This window comes from Oncorhynchus mykiss, chromosome 7 (genome assembly GCF_057628025.1).
Source record: "Oncorhynchus mykiss isolate SJ-2025 chromosome 7, ASM5762802v1, whole genome shotgun sequence".
NCBI lineage: Eukaryota > Metazoa > Chordata > Actinopteri > Salmoniformes > Salmonidae > Oncorhynchus > Oncorhynchus mykiss.
In genome coordinates, this window is record NC_143028.1 from 70028533 (window position 1) to 70053764 (window position 25232).

The 25232-nt window shown below is 41.5% G+C and overlaps 1 protein-coding gene and 1 long non-coding RNA gene across 7 annotated transcripts in view; both read left to right on the forward strand.

The window, feature by feature from the left end:
• Positions 1–5997: 5997 nt before the first annotated feature.
• Positions 5998–25232, forward strand: part of LOC110528494 (tensin-2) — a 60480-nt gene continuing 41245 nt past the window's right edge. For 3 of the 6 annotated variants that reach the window (XM_090241857.1, XM_090241860.1, XM_090241858.1), the window contains exon 1: positions 22572–22693. Coding sequence is in view for 2 of the 6 variants with exons in the window: in XM_090241855.1 (XP_090097981.1) it covers positions 6159–6275 (117 nt within the window). In the remaining 4 variants the exon portion in view is untranslated. Of the gene's footprint in view, positions 6276–22512; positions 22694–25232 lie in introns of those variants that run through there. The other 3 variants (XM_090241855.1, XM_090241856.1, XM_036984077.2) reach the window with 3 other exon arrangements.
• LOC110528495 (uncharacterized) lies at positions 11380–16953 on the forward strand. The gene is made up of 6 exons (XR_002474265.3): positions 11380–12687; positions 12941–13144; positions 14029–14080; positions 14264–14444; positions 14626–14694; positions 14944–16953. It is a non-coding gene; the product is annotated as an uncharacterized LOC110528495 (long non-coding RNA).

Sequence of the window (25232 nt, forward strand, 5' to 3'; positions counted from 1 at the left end):
TGTTTAATCAGATTTTATTTGTCACATGCTGAATACAACAGTGAAATGCTTACTTACAAGCCCTTAACCAACAATGCAGTTAAGAAAGTAAAAAATATGTAACAAATAATTAAATAGCAGCAGTAAAATAACAGTAGCAAAGCTATATTTGGGGTACCGGGACAGAGTCAATGTGCGGGGGCACAGGTTAGTTGAGGTAATATGTACATGTAGGTAGAGTTATTAAAGTGACTATGCATATATGACAGAGTAACAGCAGTGTAATAATTATCAATATATTCAGAGACAACCTATCAGATCCCCACTGACGGGCTGTTGCGCCAGGTGATAAGGGTAGCCCACAGCACAACCACCATGTGGGCCCCTCCGGGGTGTGTGCATAGTCCTCTCCTGTACTCCCTATTCACCCACAACTCCAACACCAAGTTTGCTGGCGTGGTGTTAGGCCTGAACACCGATGTCGATGGGAGCCTTAAGGGAGGAGGTCAGAGACATGGCAGTGTCGTGCCAGGACAACAAGCTCTCCCTCAATGTTAGTAAGAACAATGAGCTGATTGTGGACTACATTTTTGAGAGGGGAGAGCATGCCCCCATCCACATCGACAGGGCTGTAGTGGAGCAGGAGGAGAGGTTCAAGTTTCTTGGCGTTGACATCACTAAGGGCTTAACATGGACCACACAGTCACGAAAAGGCCACGAGAGCGCCTCTTCCCTTTCAGGAGGCTGAAAAGATTTGGCATGGGCCTTTTGGATCCTCAAAGTTCTACAACTGCACCATGAGCATCTTGAATCGCCGCTTGGTATGGCAAATGCACCACCCTTGACCGCAAAGCACTACAGAAGTGCTGACAGCCCAGTGCATCACTGGGGCCAAGCTCCCTGCCATCCAGGACCCCCATATCAGGCAGTGTCGGAGGAAGGCCAGAAAAATTGCCAAAGACTCCAGCCACCCAAGCCATAGACTACAGTGCGGCAAACGGTACCGGAGCATCGGCTCTTGGATCTCAGGCTCCAACTGTATTTTTTTGTGAAGAATCAACAAGTGGGACACAATCATGAAGTGGAACGACATTTATTGGATATTTCAAACTTTTTTAACAAATCAAAAACTGAAAAATTGGGCGTGCAAAATTATTCAGCCCCCTTAAGTTAATACTTTGTAGCTCCACCTTTTGCTGCGATTACAGCTGTAAGTCGCTTGGGGTATGTCTCTATCAGTTTTGCACATCGAGAGACTGACATTTTTTCCCATTCCTCCTTGCAAAACAGCTCGAGCTCAGTGAGGTTGGATGGAGAGCATTTGTGAACAGCAGTTTTCAGTTCTTTCCACAGATTCTCGATTGGATTCAGGTCTGGACTTTGACTTGGCCATTCTAACACCTGGATATGTTTATATGTATGCATATATATGCATTCTTCCAGAATGGTCCTGTATTTGGCTCCATCCATCTTCCCATCAATTTTAACCATCTTCCCTGTCAGTGCTGAAGAAAAGCAGGCCCAAACCATGATGCTGCCACCACCATGTTTGACAGTGGGTTTGGTGTGTTCAGGGTGATGAGCTGTGTTGCTTTTACGCCAAACATAACGTTTTGCATTGTTGCCAAAAAGTTCAATTTTGGTTTCATCTGACCAGAGCACCTTCTTCCACATGTTTGGTGTGTCTCCCAGGTGGCTTGTGGCAAACTTTAAACTACACTTTTTATGGATATCTTTAAGAAATGGCTTTCTTCTTGCCACTCTTCCATAAAGGCCAGATTTGTGCAATATACGACTGATTGTTGTCCTATGGACAGTCTCCCACCTCAGCTGTAGATCTCTGCAGTTCATCCAGAGTGATCTTGGGCCTCTTGGCTGCATCTCTGATCAGTCTTCTTCTAATTTTGCACGCCCAATTTTTCAGTTTTTGATTTGTTAAAAAAGTTTGAAATATCCAATAAATGTCATTCCACTTCATGATTGTGTCCCACTTGTTGTTGATTCTTCACAAAAAATACAGTTTTATATCTTTATGTTTGAAGCCTGAAATGTGGCAAAAGGTCGCAAAGTTCAAGGGGGCCGAATACTTTCGCAAGGCACTGTAAACACACATGATATACTCACACACTGCACTGACACTAATGCAAAAACCCCTCACATACACACACAACACCAACACACTATTTTACTCATATTATGATCTATCCTGATTCCTAGTCCCTTTACCCTGCCTTCATGTACATAACTACCTCAAAAACCTCGTACACCTGAACATTGATCTGGTACACCCTGTATATAGCTCAATTCTTATGTATTGTATTCCATTTGTGGTACTATTTTTCATTCTATTATTTAACTGTATTGTTTGGAAGGGCTCGTAATCAAGCGTTTCACAGTTAAGTCACCATTTTATTGGGCATATGTGACAAGTGAGATTAATTGTTTTCATTTAAGCTATGAGGTTTTGATTATACCAGATTTGATATGGGGTGTCAAACTGCATCCCAATTCCCAATTAATTGGAAAAAATGTAAATGAATATTTTGATAGTTTTGATGAGTAACTTCAAAACCTGACGTTTCTTGTACAGCACTTGTTCTACAGGGGACATCAAATTTTAGTTTTCAAATGCACCGTATACAACCGGTGTAGACTTTATCGTAAAGGTTATTACTAACAATGAAGAGTTAAAAAAATATATAATTTAAATAACGCAAGGAATCAAAATACACAAGAATTAAGCAATATACAAGAAATACCATATCAATGTAATCCAGACATAAGTTACTTGTACAGCATTTCAACAGAGGCCTTTAGGTGGGTCTTTGTTACTGTTGGCAGCCAACGGTAATAATGCCTCCCCACAGACTCATCTCAACTTAATCTCATCACCATTATCCCCCATCACAGTGCAGATGTATACATTTCTCAACACTCGCTGACTGGCACAACAGTGACATTAAAAAGCCATCAACTATATATTTCAGCCAGCTGTTGGTGATTCAGACTTCGTTCTGTGAAAATATCTGCTTTTGGGAAAACATTTGAGCCGCTCTAAAGAGGATGTAAGGATTACTTTGAGATGCCATTTTTAACATTTCAAAGTAATTGATAAATTGGGCTTGTGAGTATCTGGTGGATGTCAAGGATCAAACCAAATGTACAGTGACTTCAGAAAGTATTCACACCCCTTGACTTTTTCCACATTTTGTCTTGTTACAGCCTGAATTTAAAATGTATTAAAATAAGATTTTCTTTTGCCACTGGCCTACACACAATACCTTAATGTCAAAGTGGAAATATTTATTAAAAGCTGAAATGTCTTGAGTCAAGTTTTCAACCCTGTTGTTATGGCAAGCCTAAATAAATTCAGGAGTAAAAATGTGCTTAAGTCACAAATTGACTTAAGGACTCCCTTTGTGCAATAATAGTATATAACATGATTTTTGAAAGACTACCTGATCTCTGTACCCCACTGACAATTATCTTTATGGTCCATCAGGCGAGCAGTGGATTTCAACCACAAAGACCATGGTTTTCCAATGCCTTGCAAAGAATGGCACTTATTATAGATTGGTAAAAATGTAATAGAAAAGCAGACATTGAATGTCCCTTTGAGCTTGAAGTTAAGTTATTAATTACGCTTTGGATGGTGTATATATATTTTTTTAACCAGGCAAGTCGGTTAAGAACAAATTCTTATTAACAATGACAGCCTACACCGGCCAAACCCGGACGACACTGGGACAATTATGCGCTGCCCTATGGGACTCCCAATCATGGCCGGTTGTGATACAGCCTGGGTTTGAGCCAGGGTGTCTGTAGTGACGCCTATAGCACTGAGATGCAGTGTCTTAGACCGCTGCGCCACTCAGGAGCCCGGTTGCTACAAAACTACAGGTGCCCTTCCTAACTCAGTTGCTGGAGAGGAAGATAACCGCTCAGGGATTTCACCATGAGGCCAATGGTGACTTTAAAACAGTGTAATGGATGGATGGATCAGCAACATTGTAGAATATACAAATATTCCGAAACCTGTTTGCAACAAGTCACTAAATACTGCAATAAATGTGATAAAGCAATTCACTTTTTGTCCTGAACACAGTTATGTTTGGGGCAAATCCAATACAACACATTACGGAGTACCCCTTTCCATAACTTCAAGCATAGTGGTGGCTGCATCATGTTAGACTACCTGTGGTGCAGCAGGTAGTCGTGGTTAGAATGTTGGGCCAGTAACCGAAAGGTTGCTGACCCACTGGGAATGTGATGAAAGAAATTAAGGCTCAAATAAATCATTCTCTCTACTATTATTCTGACATTTCACCTTCTTAAAATAAAGTGGTGATCCTAACTAACCAAAGACAGGGAATTATTACTAGGATTAAATGTTGGGAATTGTGAAAAACTGAGTTTAAATGTATTTGGCTAATCTTCCTTCATCTGTATATGTAATGTTATTCCATAGAGCCCATTATATGAATTTGTATTTATGCAGTTCCTTGACAAGGACGGCCATTAATCAGCAATAATTAGATGTCAGTTTGCATTGTGCCGCAGTTAAACCTTCAGATAGAAATTAATTAATGAATTATGTTGAACAGATATGATTGTCATGCAGAATATGGAAGTGTCTGCTCTATTTCAATCCACACCGTTGTGAACATTTCACCTCAATGAAGAGACCCCAGGTGTGGTCCTGACCTGAACATGGATGTCAGTTTGTTTCTCTGGTGGTGATCACTCTTCAACCCCCGCTGTGTACAGAACTCATGATGGCAAGTGGTGAGGGTCCTGCTGTGCCACCCGTCACCTCCCTCACGCCTGTCTCGACAGGGACATGAGGGTCCTGGACTCCTCTGCTAAAACAGTCATCAGCTTCTTGATGATTTGCCTCAGGAATACTGACAGGTGTTTGTGTACACATTTTAATTTACTTGAGTACTAGAAGTCCTCACAAGAATAGTAAACCACCTAAAATCCAGAGAATTGAGGACATTTTGCCGGTCCTTAATTGTAAAAAGGCTATTTTAGGGTCAGAGAAAATAGGATTTTGGATGGGAATTCATTGTTGGGGGGGAGGGGTGTAACTGTGATTGTGTTCCCCACCCCCTGTTCTTTGCTGTGGAGTGTTATTCCTGGTGGTTGGGCCGGAATACCAGCTGGCTCTCCGAGGAGGTCCAGCTCCACATGTGACTCCTTCAGGACAGGAGCAGACCCTCTCCAGCCTTGCTACTTTTACTACCACAACATCCCCTTGACATATACAGTTCTAAAGGAACAGAGTCTTTCATTGTTTTCAGTTGAGAGAGATTTTTAGGGAAAACATAGAGGGTGAAGGGGTGAGAAATGGAGAGAACTACAGTGCTGATGTCCTGTGTGTGTTCTCTCCACAAGTAGAGTTTCAGGTTCCGGGTGGGTGGACAGGTTATTTGAGTGTGTGAAGCACTCTCTCTTGTCGTTCCCACATGACATAGAGAAGGAAGAGATGAAAAATGGTAGGAAGGAACCGTTTCACTGTCTGCTCCCTTCAAGTGCAAAGTTGCGGAGTCCGTGCAGGGTGTCGTAGTGAGCGGCGCTATCTAATCGCTCCCATATGAGAGGAGAGAAAGAGAGAGGCTGAACATACACCAAGAAATGGGGAAGGGCCTGATGTCAGCTTGACCAAAACAGCTGCCCCTCTCCCTGTAGAGGGGAGGGTCTGTGCAGCAGGCTGACAGGAGAGGGGGAACAGCTAGAGAGAACATTGTAAAAAGAGATGGGGAGTGACAGAGAGCAAGAGAAGGGTGTTTCTTTAAAGGTTGAAAGGGGAGAGAGAGGGCAGTCAGAGAGGTGTAACAGGAGATGAGAGAGAGGAAGGTTTGTGCAGGCTGGAAAGGAAGGGAGAACAGCTAGTGACAGAGGGAGAAAGGGAGAGATGGGACAGCCAGAGAGAGGAGAGAAGAACTGAGTGGAGGCTGAGGGGTCCAGTCCTGGCAGATTAGAGTGAGCAGTCGAAGGGTTTGGGGGGGGGGCTAAGATAAGAGTGCCAAAGAAGCAAAGGCAGAACCCAGATTCACTGTGAAGGAGTGAAGAAACGAGAGTGGGTCCCTTTGAAAATAAATATAAGGAAGGAGAGCAGGTCCTTGGGATAACCGGATAACTGACATAAAAAACTAGAGAAGCGTACTACCGTATCTATGGGATGCGTTCACAGTACCCAGCGTCACAAGGGAAAGAGATGCGTTCCAGAACCTGATGGATCCACAAAAGTAGTGGTTCACGATGTCCCCGTTGAAATCCTGCAGCTGGCTGAGGTACGTGAGGGACTTGTTGACATCTCTGCAATTCGCGAAACGTTTAACCCTTCAGTTGCTTAATTGGTTGAGCATGGCATTTGCAATGTCAGGGTTGTGCATTTGAATCACACTGGGGCAACCCATCGGAAGATGTATGGATGTATTACTGTAAGTGGCTTTGGATAAAAGCATTGGCTAAATGGCAAATTCTAATATTACTACAATATTACCTCAGGAGACAATCATTTTGGGGGACTTGAATGGGATATGAATAGATTGACCATGATTCTGTACTATCTAGGTAGTTATAGCACTTCTCAATTTATTGTGCTGTGAGTATCTCGCCTAATGCTTTTTGGAGTTGTCTTGTGACCCATCAACATGTAAACAAAACCAGTGATTCTAGCCAGGACCCCCAGTCTTAAACCATAATGTAGCAACGTCCACCTAGTCTATGGAGAATGCTCTGTCTGTGACACAACCAATAGCAATTTACGGGACATGTTTATGGATAGTGTCATGCAGGACCGCAACTTTCACTGGTGACGGGGTGGGCATGCCCCCCCCCCACATTCTGAAATTGCATTTTTGTCCCCTCCCCCATTTTTATCATTTGAATGTGATACAAAACTAGGTAGCGGTGCGCTTTAGGACCATGCGGACACCTCCGAGCGGCCGTGTAGGCTGTACATCCAACTGAAAAATATATATACATTTAAAAAATACTATTACAATTGCCACCCCACTTCTAAAACCAAAGTGGCGCCCCTGGTGTCATGTGAGATATAACAAACACAATCACAAACGGTTCAGAGTGAACTTCTAATCAGTGGTTTCAAAGTCAGTTCCTCGAGGCTAGATGTATGTGCAATCGTTTTTGTTCCAGCCCAGCCCTACCATACTTCATCTAACTTAACAACACCCTGATTAGTTGAATCTGATAGTGTATGTGGACAATTGTCATTTTAATCACAGTATCACATGGCATGGTGGTTACTGGAGTTTGCTAATGATTGTTCCTCACTGTCTTTTGGACTTTTGGGCAATGTATGACTCCGTAGCTGTTGGCAGTATTTAACCATGTCAACCTGATTTAGCATGACACAGGACTTTGTTGGATGCTTTGACCTCATTCATTGATGTTGATAAGAAATACAGTATAATTTCCAATGGAGTTATTACCTGGTGGAAATTGAATCGGTGGCTAACTTAGAGAATTCCTGAAGCACGTAGCTCGTAAAGATAGTCTGTCCTTGGTTGCAACACTTACAACCAAGTTCCAAACTGCCTCTGGAAGCAACGTCAGCACCAGAACTGTTTTTCAGGAGCTTGATGAAATGGGTTTCTGTGGCCGAGCAGCTGCACACAAGCCTAAGATCACCATGCACAATGCAAAGCGTTGGCTGGAGTGGTGTAAAGCTCACCGCCATTGGACACACTTCACCATCTGGCAGTCCGGCGGACAAATCTGGGTTTGGCGGATGCTAGGATAACGCTACCTCCGCCAATGCATAGTAGCAACTGTAAAGTTTGGTGGAGGAGGAATAATGGTCTGGGGCTGATGTTCATGGTCCCCTTAGTTCCAGTTAAGAATCTTAACGCTACAACATACATTTACATTCTAGATGATTCTGTGCTTCCAACTTTTTGGCAACAATTTGAGGAAGGCTTTTTTCTGTTTCCGCATGACAATGCCCCAGTGCACAAAGCAAGGTCCATACAGAAATGGTTTGTCGAGATCGGTGTGGAAGAACTTTACTGGCCTGCAAAGAGCCCTGACCTCAACCCCGTCAAACACCTTTGGGATGAATTGGAACGCCGATTGTGAACCAGGCCTAATCGCCTAACATCAGTGCCCGACCTCACTAATGTTCTTGTGGCTAAATGGAAGCCCCCGCAGCAATATTCCAACATCTAATAGAAAGCCTTCCCAGAAGAGTGGAGGCTGTCATAGCAGCAAAGAGGGGACCAAGTCCATATGAATGCCCATGATTTTCTAATGACATTTTTGATGAATGTCCACATACGTTTGGTCATGTAGCGTATATAGTACCTGGACCTCAATGTCAGTTGCACTGCTTTCCCCCCCATTCTTCCCTCTTATCAGGGACTGATTTAGACCTGGGACACCAGGTGGGTGCAATTAATTATCAGGTAGAAGAGCAAAAAAAAGCAACCGTACTCTGGACTTCCAGGGTAGGACTTGAATATCCCTGATCTAAAGAAAAAACAGTGGCATGGGTAGACATACACATGTAAAAACAGCGATCCATTTGTCTTTATATGTTGTATAATATTCATGTTTATGATGGGCAATGTTGTCTACACGTTACATTTCTCCAACCCACAGATACTGCAATGTCACCAATGCACATTGCTCTCTTGTATGCCATTGCCAATGTTTGAGTTGTTCATATCAATGTTTGAGCCAAAATAGGGTCCTTGTTGACTAGGTGCATTCCTCAACCGAGAGCGCTGTTTTGTCTTACACACGCTTTCCCATTCCTATTCGGAGAGTTTCATGGCTATTTTTGAGGTGACACTCCTGCTCATGGAAAGTGGGGATATAAATACCCAGACATCGTAGGAGCAGGTCTAAACGTCCGCAAAAAATAATCAAGTGTCCATGCAGACTTTGACTATATTATAGGAATAGCGTCGTCGTTTTCAGTTTGAATATTGTCGCTAAAAATCCACAGTAATCCTTTAAAAATTGTACATTTTGGAACGTTCATTAAACTGAAATTGTTACTCTGGCAACATGTTCGCTGCAAACAGAAGCCGTGTTGACGAGTTAGTTCTCACACACACACAAAATCTACCAGAAGGTATTAATGAAACCCACTATGTATGAATTAATGGCACTGTTCGCTCCTCGCCCATCTCAATATTAGAAGCTGAGTGTTTTGAGCCTGGAATGGTTGGAGATGCCTGGGGAATGAGCTAGCCTTTGGCTGGAGTATGACAAAAGTGGTTGGGTGCTCAAATCCAGCAATTTCACAATAGTCATGCAAATCTACCGCCCAGGACAACTGGGTGTTTGTTCATAGACCCCGTAGCCCTTCCCAACTGAGTGTCTTTTTTGTAATTCTGAGGATATTCAATCTTTCTCTCAGACTTTGGGTGCTCTATTCCCGCTCATTGAGCTAGCATAACTAGGCACAATGTTTGTAGTTACCTTTAGGTCCTTTGATACGGAATGGATAGTTGAAAGAAGAGTTCCTATATTGTTTGGTACATGAATTTCCGCTGGAAGAAGCAGAAGCTAGGAAACTGAGTTGTCGCAATTCTCCTTTCTCACCACGTGGTGATGCTATTGTCTAATGCTTTTCTCACTGTTGACTGGAAGGGGACTGACTACCTGAGGCTTTGGAGCTGGAATGGTTGGAGATGCTTTGTGAAAAAGTGAGCTAGATTCTGGAAAGACTACCTTATTATACTGTATTTCATTAACTATTTGTGAGGGTTAGAGGAGATCTCTGCTTGTGAGCTCTTGATCAAGATGGTCTAAAATCCTCAAGACTTATATCTCCCTCACTAACTTTAAGCATCAGCTGTCAGAGCAGCTTGCACCTCTACACAGCCCATCTGTAAATAGCCCACCCAACTACCTCATCCCCATATTGTTATTTATTTTTGCTCTTTTGCACCCCAGTATCTCTACTTGCACATCATCATCTGCACATCCATCACTCCAGTGTTGATGCTAAATTTTTATTATTTTGCCACTGTGGCCTATTTATTGCCTTACCTCCCTAATCTTACTACATTTGCACACACTGTATATAGATTTGTATATTGTGTTATTGACTGTACGTTTGTTTATCCCATGTGTAACTGTGTTGTTTTTGTCGCACTGCTTTGCTTTATATTGGCCAGGTCGCAGTTGTAAATGAGAACTTGTTTTCAACTGGCCTACCTGGTTAAAGACAGGTGAAAAAAAAGTGTTTAAAAAAAAGGGGGGGGGGGGGGTAGTACTGCTTGAGTTTGTATCATCATGTGAGTTTATTGTCAATGGTGATCTGGCGCCATCTCTACTTCAACGTTTCAATAGTTGTTTTTGTTTTAAGTATGCTTCCGTAACACAGCCCTTCTAGGACAGCCATTCCACTTCCTATTAGTCCCATTCAAATGAATATAATTTGCAATACGTCTTGCAGTGACAGCAGGTTAAGGGTAGAATAAATTGAGGTTAGTTATAAAAAGTAATTTTATATAAATCAATGGATTACATAACAACCCATTAGTCATATAGGCTGTGTTAGTGATCATATTATCATTACTTTGATTTATTTAAGCAGAACTTTGCGCATTTTTTTTTGTATTGAAGGTGGCAGTGATTGAGAAACAAAACAGTCGGTTGCTTTAGCTCGCCCGGGGCACCAGTTGGACGACGTTTCACAATGAGAAAATTCCATTGGTCATAAAGTAATATTCCTCTCACCTTGCGAGTTTAAATGAAATCACCAAATCGACGCATATCTTAGTGGCTAGCTATGTGAACAGTGTCTGGTAAACGCTAACCAGTACAATCTTTGCTACCGGAGCAGCACGTGGAAAATTGATTCAGATTATATGGTAAGAAATGAAAATAATAAATATGACGTACCAGAAGAAACCGAATCACATGTTTCATTCAATAATTAAGTGGATTGGAAAAGAGCAAGTATAATTGGTCCATTTGGCGCAAGCTACCTAACGTTCGCTAGCTTGCTAACGTTATCTAACGTGACCTGGCTGGCATGCATTTTGGTAATATAACTTAGTTAGCTAGCTAGATACGATGCCATGCTTATCATGTCTTTGTAATGATATTTGATAAATTAACCAGTGATTAAAAAAATAATTAGCTGTTAGGGCTAAACTATGACATTATATTAAGAGATTTTGAAAATTATGTAGCTAACTAGCCAACTTTGAGTTGCGAATGTGACTAACCTTGACTTGATCATTTGTATTTATATTGTTTGCATGTCCTTGCAGAGACCACATGGTATATTCAATTACAAACCAAAATAAAACACCGTCAGGAAAAAGTTTGGAGTAATGAAAACACGGAGAAGGCTATAGGGGCATGCAAAAAGGGCATATCAATCCGTAATGGCATATGTAATGTTTATAGTACCAAGGTCCACCACAAGTGACAGAAAAAGTGGAAAGGTTCCTCCCGACCAAGGCCAGACGGCACTGCCATTAGGAGGTAGAAGAAACTCAGGAGATAACGTCACGCCATTAGGCCAAACATAGTGGTTGTTTTTTAGACGGAGGCAAAACCCCAGAGCATGCAGAAGGTAGACGACGTCCTTAATAGATGCAGAGCCAACCAGGCTACAAAACCTGATATGACTGAATACTTTGAGCTCCTGGAGAAGACGCTGGAGCAACATGGGTTGAAGGATAAACATTGTCAGATGTATAACTGTGCTGAGACAGGGTTCCAGATGGATGCATCTAAATGAAAGGTCCTTGCACCAAAGGGCTGGAAAAAGAATTGCATCCAGGCACTTGGTACACGTGTGTCAATACTGGCTTGCTTTAATGCAGCTGGTGAAGATGTCCCCCCCTTTCATAATTTTTGGAAAGAGATTCCCAGGAGGACCTTACACCAAGGAAGGTACAGCTAATGCTCTCTATGGCACATTGCCATCAGGATACATTGACAATGAACTCTTCAGGGGGTGGTTTGGGAATAATTTCATCAAGTATGCTGTGAAAACATGCCCCCTGCTGCTGGTGTTTAATGGAAACAAAAGTCACCTGGATCCGGAGGTGATTGAGGCAGCAAGAAAATAAAACGTTGTGCTCCTAGTTCTTCCTCCAAACAGCTCTCACATTCTGAAGCCCCTGGATTTGACCTACTTCTCTGCTTTGAAGACTGGGTTTTTCAAGGTGGCTGGAGACCTTTGCCACTTAAACTCCGTAGTCATTTCCAATATGGACTTTCCCATGGTTCTCCGTCAGCCGTACCAGCAATGCAAAGAGCGGAAGATTGTAGTCAGTGGGTTCAGAAAAGCTGGGATCTTCCCCTTTAATCCCAGTGCCATAGATTGGAGTAAAATAGTTCCCTTGACATCCAAAAAGCAACAGCCCCAAAGGACTGCGACTCCATCAGCGCCACCATCAGCAGTAACTCCCAGCAAGTACATGTCCCACCCCCTGGGGGCAGCAGGACTGAATAATGCAGAATTGGCTGAGGTCTTCACAGAGATAGATAATCAAAAGAAGACGGCCCCAAGACCAAGTAAGATGAAGACCCCACTGAAAGCTAGGGTTATTACTGAGGAAGAGTATGAGAGGGAGATGAAACTGGAGTCGGCAAGGAAAAGAGACAGCAAGACACCGCCTCCTCGTAGCACAACCCCCGATGCCGCGGAGAACCCCCAACCAGCCCTGCTACTTCTCCCTCAGGGTGAAACTGCATCTCCTGCAGGTAATTATCAGACATTTTAGTTCATAACGCCTGACTGAGAAATACGTTAATGATATAGAGTGGCTCATTATCATGAAATATATGTAGGCATGTGAATCATGCTTTCAGCCATTTCAACTCGCAAGTTATTAGGCTGAAATACTCACCTTAAAAATCCCACCGATGCCATCAATGTACACCCCCATTATATTTAATTTCTCTACAGTCAAATTAAGCAAAAGTGCCCCTCTCTGCTATGTTTCTTGTCCAACAGTCAAACAAACAAGTAAATCCAGTAGAACTCCGAGCAGGTCACATCAGAGTACTGAGGAGGGGAGAGACTGAGAACTGGAAGCTGAACAACAAAATAGCAGAGGTCCTCAAACCAAGAGGGCTGGGTTGAGGCACAAGAGATTGGACTATGGTGATAACTCCCAACGATGAGGATGGTTATGGTATCAATCAAGCCTCAGCCAAGGTAAGAGGAAATGTAATCATTTTTCACCTGACTGATTTGGAATGGGAGTTCTTCAGGTCTTGGAGTCTTTCAATACTTTGAATTTATTGGCTGAGCAAAGCTTTGAACAAGCAGGGCTATGTTGAATCTGCTATAATGTATCCTAATCTATGCATTTAAGCTATACTGTAAATATTCCCATAGATATTCACCTCATCCTAATGTTTACATGCAGTAATGTGCAGAACTTCACTGGAATACTAACACACGTTGTTCCCTGCAGACTATTTCTCCCCTGAGGAGAGTATTGCCAAACACACACACAAAGATCGAGGTAGTACACAGAAATATGTGGCACCCATGTTCAGATGAGGATGTTTCTGAGATCTCTGACCTTACCTCAACAGATTTTGAGGACAACGAATATGAAAAGCAGGCTAGTTTAAATTAATTTGGATGATATAGGCTAAATTAGAGCTAGGTGATATGGACATAAATCCATATCGCGATGAATTGCCTGAACTGATGCGATAATGGTAAATAGAATGATAAGTTTAACATTAATGTACACCACAGTTTTTATTCTCTACTACTACTACTAGTTTAATGGTTGTAGCCATCAATTGTCCCATTAACAATCACCATGTTAGCAAACTTATTTCATTGCAAACTTCACATTTCTCTAGTGTAAAATACTCATTGTAATAAATATCATCAAAATGCCTACGAAAAGTGATCGGTACGATCGGTGTCAATCATTTTCGGTTTATCGTCCCAGGTCTAGGCTTAATGGCTGTGCATAGCAGGTTGTCATTAGTCTCTAGATCAATTTGAGATTATTTGAATGTCATGTGAATGATGGTTTCTTAGTGCCAGATATTAAATTGGCCCCTGTTGGATTACAGATTGAAGCAATGAGGAGAGCAAAGATAAGGTGTTTGATGCAAAGGAAGACGGGTGAGTTTTTAGTTAAGACATTGCAGTTTAGGATGTGTAGGTCCGGAACAAACAACAATGTTAACTGCAAGGTAGCCTATTAAATGCTTTCACAGGGTGCTGTATGTGTTTTTTACAGCACTGACACAACTCTTTAAAAAAAACTTGTGTATTTTTCATTGTTTCTCTCACTTTTGGTTTAAGTGCTGCTTTCAGAATCGGATCATCACAGATGACAGTTCAGATGACGAACCCTTGGTTAAGATGATGACCAGGAAGCCATCAAATGAGGAGCTGAAAACAACAGTTAAGAAACTGAGTGCCGACCCATGTCGACCTGGAGAAAGTCACAATGAAGGATGAAATGAAGGACATTTTCAAGAAGGTTAGTCATTCTAATCTTTTAGTTCATTGAGTTCATACACTGAACGCTCACACATTTCCTCATGGATCAATTTAGGCTATACAGTGCATCTTAAGAACCTGATAGATTAACAATTTAAAAAATAATAATATATAGTCATTGTCGTTACTTAGTTTGCTTATTCTCTTACGATGGGTTTCAGGTTTTTAAAATGTACCCTCGTCATGACCTGTCAAACAAGAAGTTGTACATCAAGGAGACAGTGAAAAAGGTGATTTCCTTTGTACCATGTTGGACTTCCCATTGCCATAAAAATAAAATGTTGCCAAAAAGATAGCATATTTACAGTAACACGTCTTGAATAAATCTGCACAGCTGGAGTTTAAAATATAAGGTATGATGAGTTCTGTGATTATTATTATTCTAGCTTTGAATGGTTGTATTTATCAATTTTATGGTCCATGGTTGAATATGGTTTCCAACTCTGTTACACTATTGTGTTTTGCCTTTTGTTTTTCAGTTGTCGGAGTGTAGTCTGGAGTTCTTTGCTAATCGCCACCTTCAATGAGGCAGCAGGTAGCCTAGTGGTTAGCATTGGGCTAGTAACCAAAAAGGTTTCTGGATCGAATCCCTAAGCTGACAAGGTAAAAAGTGTCGTTCTGCCCCTGAGTAAGGCAGTTTAACCCACTGTTCCCCGGGCGCCGAAGACGTGGATGTTGATTAAGGCAGCCCCCCGCACCTCTCTGATTCAACTGACACAATCAGTTGTGTTGTGACAAGGTAGGGGTGGTATACAGAAGATAGCCCTATTTGGTAAAAGACCAAGTCCATATTATGGCAACAACAACTCAAATAACCAAAGAGAAACGACAGTCCATCATTACTTTAAGACATGAAGGTAGTATAAAATGGACTTTGAAAGTTTCTTCAAGTGCAGTCACAAAAACCACCAAGCGCTATGATGAAACTGGCTCTCATGAGGACCGCCACAGGAGAGGAAGACTGAGAGTTATCTCTGCTGCAGAGTATAAGTTCATTATAGAGTTTCCATCCTCAGAAATATCAGCCCAAATAAATGCTTCACAGAGCTCAAGTAACAGACACATCTCAACATCAACTGTTCAGAGGAGACTGCGTGAATCAGACCTTCATGGTTGTATTGCTGCAAGGAAACCACTCCTAAAGGACACCAATAGGAAGAAGGGACTTGCTTCTGACGCGAAACACAAGCAAATGGACATTAGACCGGTGGAAATGGCCTGAGTCCAAATTTACATTTTTTGGTTCCAACCGCCGTGTCCTTGTGAGACGCAGATTAAGTGAATGGATGATCTCCGCATGTGTGGTTCCCACCATGAAGCATGGAGTAGGTGGTATGGGGGTGCTTTGCTGGTGACACTGTCTGTGATGTATTTATTTAATTCAAAGCCTCCACAATCACCCAACCTCAATTGAGATGGTTTGGGAAGAGTTGGACCGCACACTGACGGAAAAGCAGCCAACAAGTGCCCAGCATATGTGGGAACTCAAGACTGTTGGATAAGCATTCCTCATGAAGCTGGTTGAGAGAATGCCAAGAGTGTGCAAAGCTGTCATCAAGGCAAAGGGTGGCTACTTTGAAGAATCTAAAATCTATTTTTATTTGTTAAATACTTTTTTGATTACTACATGATCCGTATGTGTTATTTCATAATTTTGATGTCTTCATTATTATTCTACAATATAGTAAAAAAATAAAGAACCTTAATGAGTAGGTGTATCCAAACTTTTGGTACTGTATGTTGCACACATTGTTCAATGTACTATTCATTGTAGCCTATTTTACTGTATCATAGTGCTGTCCTCTTCCACTGATGGTCCTGTTAGGTTTTTAAAGCTAATTCCAGTCAACCTTTTTAATTAGCAATGAAACATTGTATCCTATGTTATTTAAAAACTAATTTTACCCATCAATGATAATGAATTACCAAATCACTTGTAACAGAGGAAGTTCCTCCTCTCCTTACAGTCCCTGGTTCCCCAAAGCTTGCGCTCTCTGGCCAGGGTCCAACAGCGGGGGGGTTGCGTAGGGCAGCCTTTCCCCGGTCCAGGCCTGGTACTCCAGGGGTCCCTGTTCACCCACATCCAGAAACCACTGAAGAAGCATGGACTGGTCTCTCTGGGCACGATTTAAATGAATCAATTTCTGGATCTGGAGCTGCTCACTCTTAGACAGCAAGCTGGTGAGGTCCGTGATCCCTGCAGTGCTTCAGCACCTCCTTCCACATCTTGTTCTCCTGTACCATCATGTTTAGCTACAACCTTGCCTGCCCTGTGAACGGTCTTGGTTTCCACTGATGCGATGCTGCCTGGCCATAGAAGGAGAGCTTTCTGGAACTTTCTTTGTTAATTGATTTGGTAATTCACTATCAGGTAAAAATTATTGGGATACAATTAGGATGGACAATATTATCAATATTATTTAATAATTGTAACATAACATTTTAAATGTCATCTTTATTTCCAATTAAAATAAAGAGAACATGATATTGTTTGTTTGTAAGATTCTAACCACCTTTACCAAAGGCTCATAATCTTCTTTTGAGGGGGATTCAAGACATAGCTTATCTTCATCAGGCAAATAGTGAAATCAATCAAGGTATTTGAAAAGTTTAAATCCCTTGAGATAGAAGTATTCCAAAATGGTTTGGTACCGAATGTCTGCTGCAATGTGGCTGAGACTGAGATGCTCTTCTCCTTTTTCGCCACTAGGTGCTGCTATTTTATAATCTGCTCTCATTGTAGGCTTGTGAGGGACTGACATGACAGGCAAAGATGGGAATACAGTACACAATTTATCCTATTGTAAATGTTTTTAATATTTTAACCAAATTAATGTGGTAATATTATTCACATTGGTGTTTTGCGGGGACTATTTAATGAAGCTGCCAGTTGAGGACTTGTGAGGCGTCTGTTTCTCAAACTAGACACTCATGTACTTGTCCTCTTGCTCAATTGTGCACTGAGGCCTCCTACTCTTTCTATTCTGGTTAGAGCCAGTTTGCGTTGTTTTTTGAAGGGAGTGGAACACAGCGTTGTACGAGATCTTCAGTTTCTTGGCAATTTATCGCATGGAATAGCTTTAATTTCTCAGAACAAGAATAGACTGACGAGTTTTAGAAGAAAAGTCTCTGTTTCTGGCCATTTTGAGCCTGTAATCAAACCCACAAATGCTGATGCTCCAGATACTCAACTCGTCTAAAGAAGGACAGTTTTATTGCTTCTTTAATCAGAACAGCAGTTTTCAGCTGTGCTAACAGCAAAAAAAAATTATAATGATCAAATAGCCTTTTAAAATGATAACTTGGATTAGCTAACACAACGTGCTATTGGAACACAGGAGTGATGGTTGCTGATAATGGACCTCTGTACACCTATGTAGATATTCCATTTAAAAAAATCTGCCCTTTCTAGCTACAATAGTCATTTACAACAATGTCTACACTGTATTTCTGATCAATTTTATGTTATTTTAATGCACAACAAATGTGATTTTCTTTCAAAAACAAGGACATTTCTAAGTGACCCCAAACTTTTGAACGGTAGTGTACATCAGAATCAGACAATTTACCCTTAGTTTGACCTGGCCAAATTGATTTGTGCATATCTGCTTTGTTGTTGACCTTACTCCCTATGTCGGCAATAGATCTGAAAGAGCGCACATTCGAGAAGAGCGACATAATGTTAGCAATGATATATGCTAAGATGTATGGACGTCATTAATCATAAATGAACAATGTGAACAGGTTTTAAAAGAGGACCAAACCCCGATATGAGTAAGGTAAGAGGACTTGTAGTGTATTCATATTTATCATAGCCTAACATGCCCTTATTCATCAATATATCGACAATTTAATTGAGAAACATTTTGTGTAGTCTGCTCCTCACACACGTCACTACGGTAAAAACTTCAGTGTTAGATATTTATGGCGAATTTATTGGTCTGTAACGTTTTTTTCATTGCTTATTATCTGCTTGCATAAGTGAATAACTTCAAATTCTACCAGTGCCAAATTATTGTACTCTTATCAAAACCGGTATGCCAATTCATTGACTCCATTCAACAGCATTTATACTAAACTAAATATAACTTTACGAAAAAATATTGCAGTCAGAGTGCAGTATAACTGCATTTAGAGTGCAATATAACTGTAGCATGCTGCAAATTCTGCATCCAAAATAAGGTTTTTTTATTTTTTATTTTTTAACTGCAGTAATTTTGCAGAGTAACTGCAGTTATTCTGCAGTTACTGTGTCCAAAACACCAGTGGACTGCAGTTTAAAAATGACAATCTGTTTTGTAAGGGATAGGCTAGTATAGCATCTCATATTACACTACAATATTACGTTTAGAATACTTGTGAAAAATTATCATTCAATTTTTACTGAACTTTCTATCCACTTTTACAATTGAGTTTGAGTCAGTTAATTTCTAGATGCTTCCCACATATCTTACGTAGTCTAATTTTCCATGGATGGAAAGCATTACTTAACTTGTTTAATTTGTAAGTCACTTGTCTTGGCTAGGGGTGTAGGCGAGTTCACATTGTATCCACCACCCTAATTCATCACATATTTTCCCTTATCATTTGACTATTCTTTTAGAACACTGGAGTTTGGACACAGAATTGCTTAACTCAAATTGATTCCAGAAGAGCTTACTAATGAGTTATATAACAGTGTAAAGCCTGATCTAATACAAAATGTAGGCATAGTATCGAATGTGAGGGAGAGGGACCGAGACAGACAGAGATAGGCGAGCGGCCGACAGGCGCGCGGATCCATGCATACATTCTGATGCATCCAGTCCCAGTTAGTAGCACTTTAGTGAACGTGCGATGGGACCACGACCAGTCTGGACACATATCAATCAATCATTGAATAAATGTTCTATGTGTCTATTTTCAGACTGTGCTCTGGCAATCTGAATGTCAATAGGATGGCCAATATGCTATTGAACATACGTCAGCTAGACATGTTAAAAGCATGCCAGGGGCATCATCAGTGGTCTACATGAACTCTATTCATCCTGATTGAATACACACATTCACACACACAACATATATAAATAATGTCTTAAGCATACGTTAAGTACTTACTGTACTAAGACCCATTAATGGTCTATTAAGCTTTTACAGTCTTCACTCAACATGATTTAAATCACGGCAAAGCTACATATTGTGATTGTGTGTCCTCTCAGAATTTAGGATGGAAGGAGAGAGAGAGGGAGGGGAGGGCGGTCAACGGAGAGATGTGCCTTGTGATGGAGTGAGTGAATAAATCAAGGTGTTTGCGAGGGTGTGTCTGATGGAGTTAGAGAGACTGTGAGATGGTGTTTTGGGTGCCTAGTTCAATACCCCTCCTGTTCTTGAGGTAGATGGAAAAACGCTAACTTCAGAAATGTTCTTTCAGTCCAGAGAAATTCACCAGCCATTTAGTCAGAAGAGAAACCCCTGTGTTTGTCGCTGAAGTTGATGTAAGTTGTTGACCCAGACTACACTCTCCTCATCTCCTCCCTTCTCGCTCAAGGATAGATTAAAGAGCTAATGTAGTTCACATGCAGTCAGATGCTACTGCTTTAGGAAGGCGTTGCCGCAATGTTCTCAGACATTTGTCATACCTTGCTTTTTGCCCAAAATAAGCTAAGAGTGTATGGAAGCATAAAGAACAATGAGGCAGGAGAGGATGTAAATATTATAGAGCTACACCCTAACAGAGACTGTCTGTGTGCACCCGTGCGCCCCTCCTGTCCTCTTCGGCTCCCCAACATCTTGTGATTTGACTCACATAAAAACCTTTCAAGTTGTATTTGCGACCCACAAATAAACCAAGCTATGTTTCAGCAAGCCACGACTAGCCCTGGCTTTAGCCACAAGCATCAGTGGGTTCCAATATGCCATTTGTTGTTCTAGATTTGACCTTTCTTTGTTTTTAGTGTCCTAGATTTAATCATTGAAGTTGGTGGTCTGCGGAGGCAACTGTTGGTAGTGCCTGCCTGGTGCCCACTGTCTAATATAGATTTCCACTGAAAGGGACGGTGCCAGTCCAGGCAGCTGTGTAAACATCTCCTCTCTTCCTGTTTTGAGGAAAATAGGAGAAGAGGCCTCTTGTCTGTCACTCTTTCTCTCAATTTCAATTTAAGGGGCTTTATTGGCATGGGAAACATATGTTTATATTGCCAAAGCAAGTGAAATAGATAACAAAAGTGAAAAAATGTATAAAAAATCAACAGTAAACACTCACAAAAGTTAAAAAATAATTAAGACGTTTCAAATGTCTCATATCTCATATATTCTGTATATTCTACATTTCATATACTGTTATGTAATTATGTGCAAATAGTTCAATTACAAAAGGGAAAATAAATCAACATAAATATAGGTTGCATCTGTGTTTGTTCTTCACTGGTTGCACTTTTCTTGTGGCAACAGGTCACAAATCTTGCAGCAGTGATGGCACACTGTGCTATTTCACCCAATAGATATGGGAGTTTATCAAAATGTGATTTTTTTTCTTTCTAATTCTTTGTGGGTCTGTAATCTGGCCTAATTCTACTCTGCATGCATTATTTGGTGTTGTACAAAGAGGATATTTTTGCATAATTCTGCGTGCAGAGTCTCAATTTGTCCCATTCTGTGACTTTCTGGTTGTATTTCTGGTCCCGGCGACAGGAACACCATTATTTTTATCGTCCTGTGGGTAAACTACCTGCCCTCCAGGACACCTACAGCACCCGATGTCACAGGAAGGCCAAAAACATCAAGGACAACAACCACCCGAGCCACTGCCTGTTCACCCCGCTATCATCCAGAAGGCGAGGTCAGTACAGGTGCATCAAAGCTGGGACAGAGAGACTGAACAACAGCTTCTATCTCAAGGCCATCAGACTGTTAAACAGCTGTCACTAACACAGAGAGTCTGCTGCCTACATGCAGACTTGAAATCATTGGCCACATTAATAAATGGATCACTAGTCACTTTAATAATGCCACTTTAATAATGTTTACATTTTTTGCATTACTCGTCCCATATATATATATATATATATATATATATATATATACACACACACACACACTGTATTTTATACCATCTATTGCATCTTGCCTATGCCGCTCGGTCATCGCTCATCCATGTATTTATATGTATATATTCTTATTCCATCCCTTTACTTAGATATGTGTGTATTAGGTAGTTGTTGTGGAATTGTTAGATTACTTGTTAGATATTACTGCACTGTCGGAACTAGAAGAACAAGCATTTCGCTATACTCGCAATAACATCTGCTAACCATGTGTATGTGACCAATAAAATTTGGTTTGATTTGAGCCGAAACAAGGCTACAAATGTTGTTTAAAAGCTTCACAGCATGCTATCTTTCTTCTCTCCCCCCCCCCCCCATTGTTCTCTGGTCCTGTCAATATATTTTCCATTCTCCCTACATCCCTCTGTTTCTCTCCATATCTCTTTTACTTCATGTCCTATGACTATGTATTTATCTCCAATATTTATTTTTCTTTCTTTAAATGTTTCTGGTAAATTGTTTTGGATTGGCATGGCTGTGAAATGCAGTGTTACCCTACTAATGTGATACACAGTTATTTGATCATACAAGTTGGATGATAATTTGATCAGTTTGCCTGTCTATCACAGTCTCCTTTTTCTTTCCCTCTCATCTGTTGCTTTCTTCATACCATTTCTGTTTCTCTCTCTCTCCCATTCTCTCTGTCTCTTTCAATGTTTTCCTTCCTCTTCCTCTCTTCATCTCTCTCTCTCTCGCGTTAACACTATCTCTCTGTCCACTCCCTCTCCCCTCCTATCCACTCTGCCTCTTTTTTATCTTTCACTCACTCACTCACTTACTCACTCACTCACTCACTCACTCACTCACTCACTCACTCAGTGTCTCTTCCTCTCCCTTCCTCCCTCTATTCCTCTTCCTCACCCCAAGGGAGGGAATAGGGCGTCAGTAACCAGAGCCCTTTGACTGCCCAGTTGTGCCCATGGGGGTGTGTGTGCCCGCACATTGGATTTGTATGTGTGTGATTGTGAGAGAGAGAAAGGAAGTGAGGGAGGGAAAATATTACTGTATCGTATGCCTGCACAACGGCAGAGTGGGTTACTGTTAGAGGGAGAGAGAGCGAGAGAGCCGCTGTATAATGTTCTCTCTCTACAGAGAAGGCTCTTCTGTGACAGAGAGTTAAGAGGGAACTGAAGCAGCTTGCTGAAAGGTAAAATGCGCTCCATGGTTCATTCATGATATTGAGGAAATAGAGTAGTGTGGAGTTTATAATGGGCACTGAATGGAAAGATTATACTGTTTGTATCTTCCCATCTTGTGCACTGCTTTGTGTACTGTGTTTGCACTATGATTTGTTAAACCCTTATCTATTATAGTTTTTCAAGTGGCAAACGTGACTAGAAGAGAGTATTGAGTAGTACTGTGTACAGAGTATTGAGTATTGTGTATATAGAGTACTGCAGTACAGCAAAGCTGAGAAGTATGGTAAGAGCTAGCTAGTTGAAAGCAGTGGAAGAATACTTTGAACGCGCGTGTGTCTAGACGATTCTGTTTGAGAGGACACAGAAGCAACAGAGTGTTCGGGAAACAGCCAGCTGTCCTAACAATATCTGTGGACCTACCGCTTCTGGTCGTCTGAGAAATACAGATTGACATGATATATGCACTTTGTCAGCTGTTCAGAGAAAGCACTGGTCTGTTGAAATGAATTGAGGTAGAGATCAGAGTGATACGTTACTCATGTATTAGTGTATGGATGGTTTAGAATATAAAAGGGTAAAAAGGTCACCTGTTTTTATGGAGTTTGTCCCATTTTTTTAATACTTTATTAATTAGTCCACTAAGAATTTGTATTGCACTGTGCAATGACCTGCTTACAATACATTTAATGTATAATTTAAGCCAAATAACTACAGATAGTAGCAGGGTGTCTTGATAGGGTGAAATTCTCTCATGTGGAATACCTTGGGCAACATAGCAAAGACACATACAGGATTTGATGTTCTAGTAACCAGATAGATGCAAGACATGCCATCCCTTCATAGCAAGCTCTAGGTATAGCAGAAGATTGCTTGCAAGTCAGAAATAGTTCTGTCAGTTTACATAGAGCTCTCTACTGTAGTGCTAGAGCTCATTAGCAAAGGAGGTGAAGTGGATTGTTCTTTAGAAAGGACATGCAGCCTTAGAACTAAATGCAAAAGCAGTGGACTGAGCAGATGTTACGGTGTTGAGCTTATTGGTCATCTCTGTCACCATTCCAGCTGAAACCTCTGCATTTACTGTAATGTACAGTGCATTCGGAAAGTATTCAGACCCCTTCAAATCAAATCAAATGTATTTATATAGCCCTTCGTACATCAGCTGATATCTCAAAGTGCTGTACAGAAACCCAGCCTAAAACCCCAAACAGCAAGCAATGCAGGTGTAGAAGCATGGTGGCTAGGAAAAACTCCCATGAAAGAACAAAACCTAGGAAGAAACCTAGAGAGGAACCAGGCTATGAGGGGTGGCCAATCCTCTTCTGGCTGTGCCAGGTGGAGATTATAATAGAACATGTCCAAGATGTTCAAATGTTCATAAATGACCAGCATGGTCGAATAATAATAAGGCAGAACAGTTTAAACTGGAGCAGCAGCACGGCCAGGTGGACTGGGGACCGCAAGAAGTCATCATGTCAGGTAGTACTGAGGCATGGTCCTAGGGCTCAGGTCCTCCGAGAGAGAGAAAGAAAGAGAGAGAGAGAATTAGAGAGAGCATACTTAAATTCACACAGGACACCGGATAGGACAGGAGAAGTACTCCAGATATAACAAACTGACCCTAGCAAACTACTGCAGCATAAATACTGGAGGCTGAGACAGGAGGGGTCAGGAGACACTGTGGCCCCATCCGATGACACCCCCGGACAGGGCCAAACAGGAAGGATATAACCCCACCCACTTTGCCAAAGCACAGCTCCCACACCACTAGAGGGATATCTTCAACCACCAACTTACCATCCTGAGACAAGGCCACGGCACAACCCAAGGGGGGGGGGGGGCGCCAACCCAGAACCGGCCAGGCAGAGACGGCAAGGGCGGTTCGTTGCTCCAGAGCCTTTCCGTTCACCTTCACACTCCTGGGCCAGACTACACTCAATCATATGACCCACTGAAGAGTTGAGTCTTCAGTAAAGACTTAAAGGTTGAGACCAAGTTTGCGTCTCTCACATTGGTAGGCAGACCGTTCCATAAAAATTGAGCTCTATAGAAGAAAGCCCTGCCTCCAGCTGTTTGCTTAGAAGTTCTAGGGACAATTGGGAGGCCTTCCCCCTTTCCACATTTTGTTACGTTACAGCCTTATTGTAAAATGTAATAAATAATTTTTTTGCTCATCAATCTACACACAATACACCATAATGACAAAGTGAAAACAGTTTTTTAGACATTTTTGAAAATGTATAAAAAAGAAACAGAAACACCTTATTTACATAATTATTCAGACCCTTTGCGATGAGACTTGAAATTGAGCTCAGGTGCGTCCTGTTTCCATTGATCATCCTTGAGATGTTTCTAAAACTTGTTTGGAGTCCAGCTGTGGTAAAGTCAATTGATTGGACATGATTTGGAAAGGCACACACCTGTCCATATAAGGTCCCACAGTTGCCAGTACGTGTCAGAGCAAAAACCAAGCCATGAGGTCGATGTAATTGTCCGTAGCGCTCCGAGACAGAATTGTGTCGAGGAACAGATCTGGGGAAGGGTACCAAA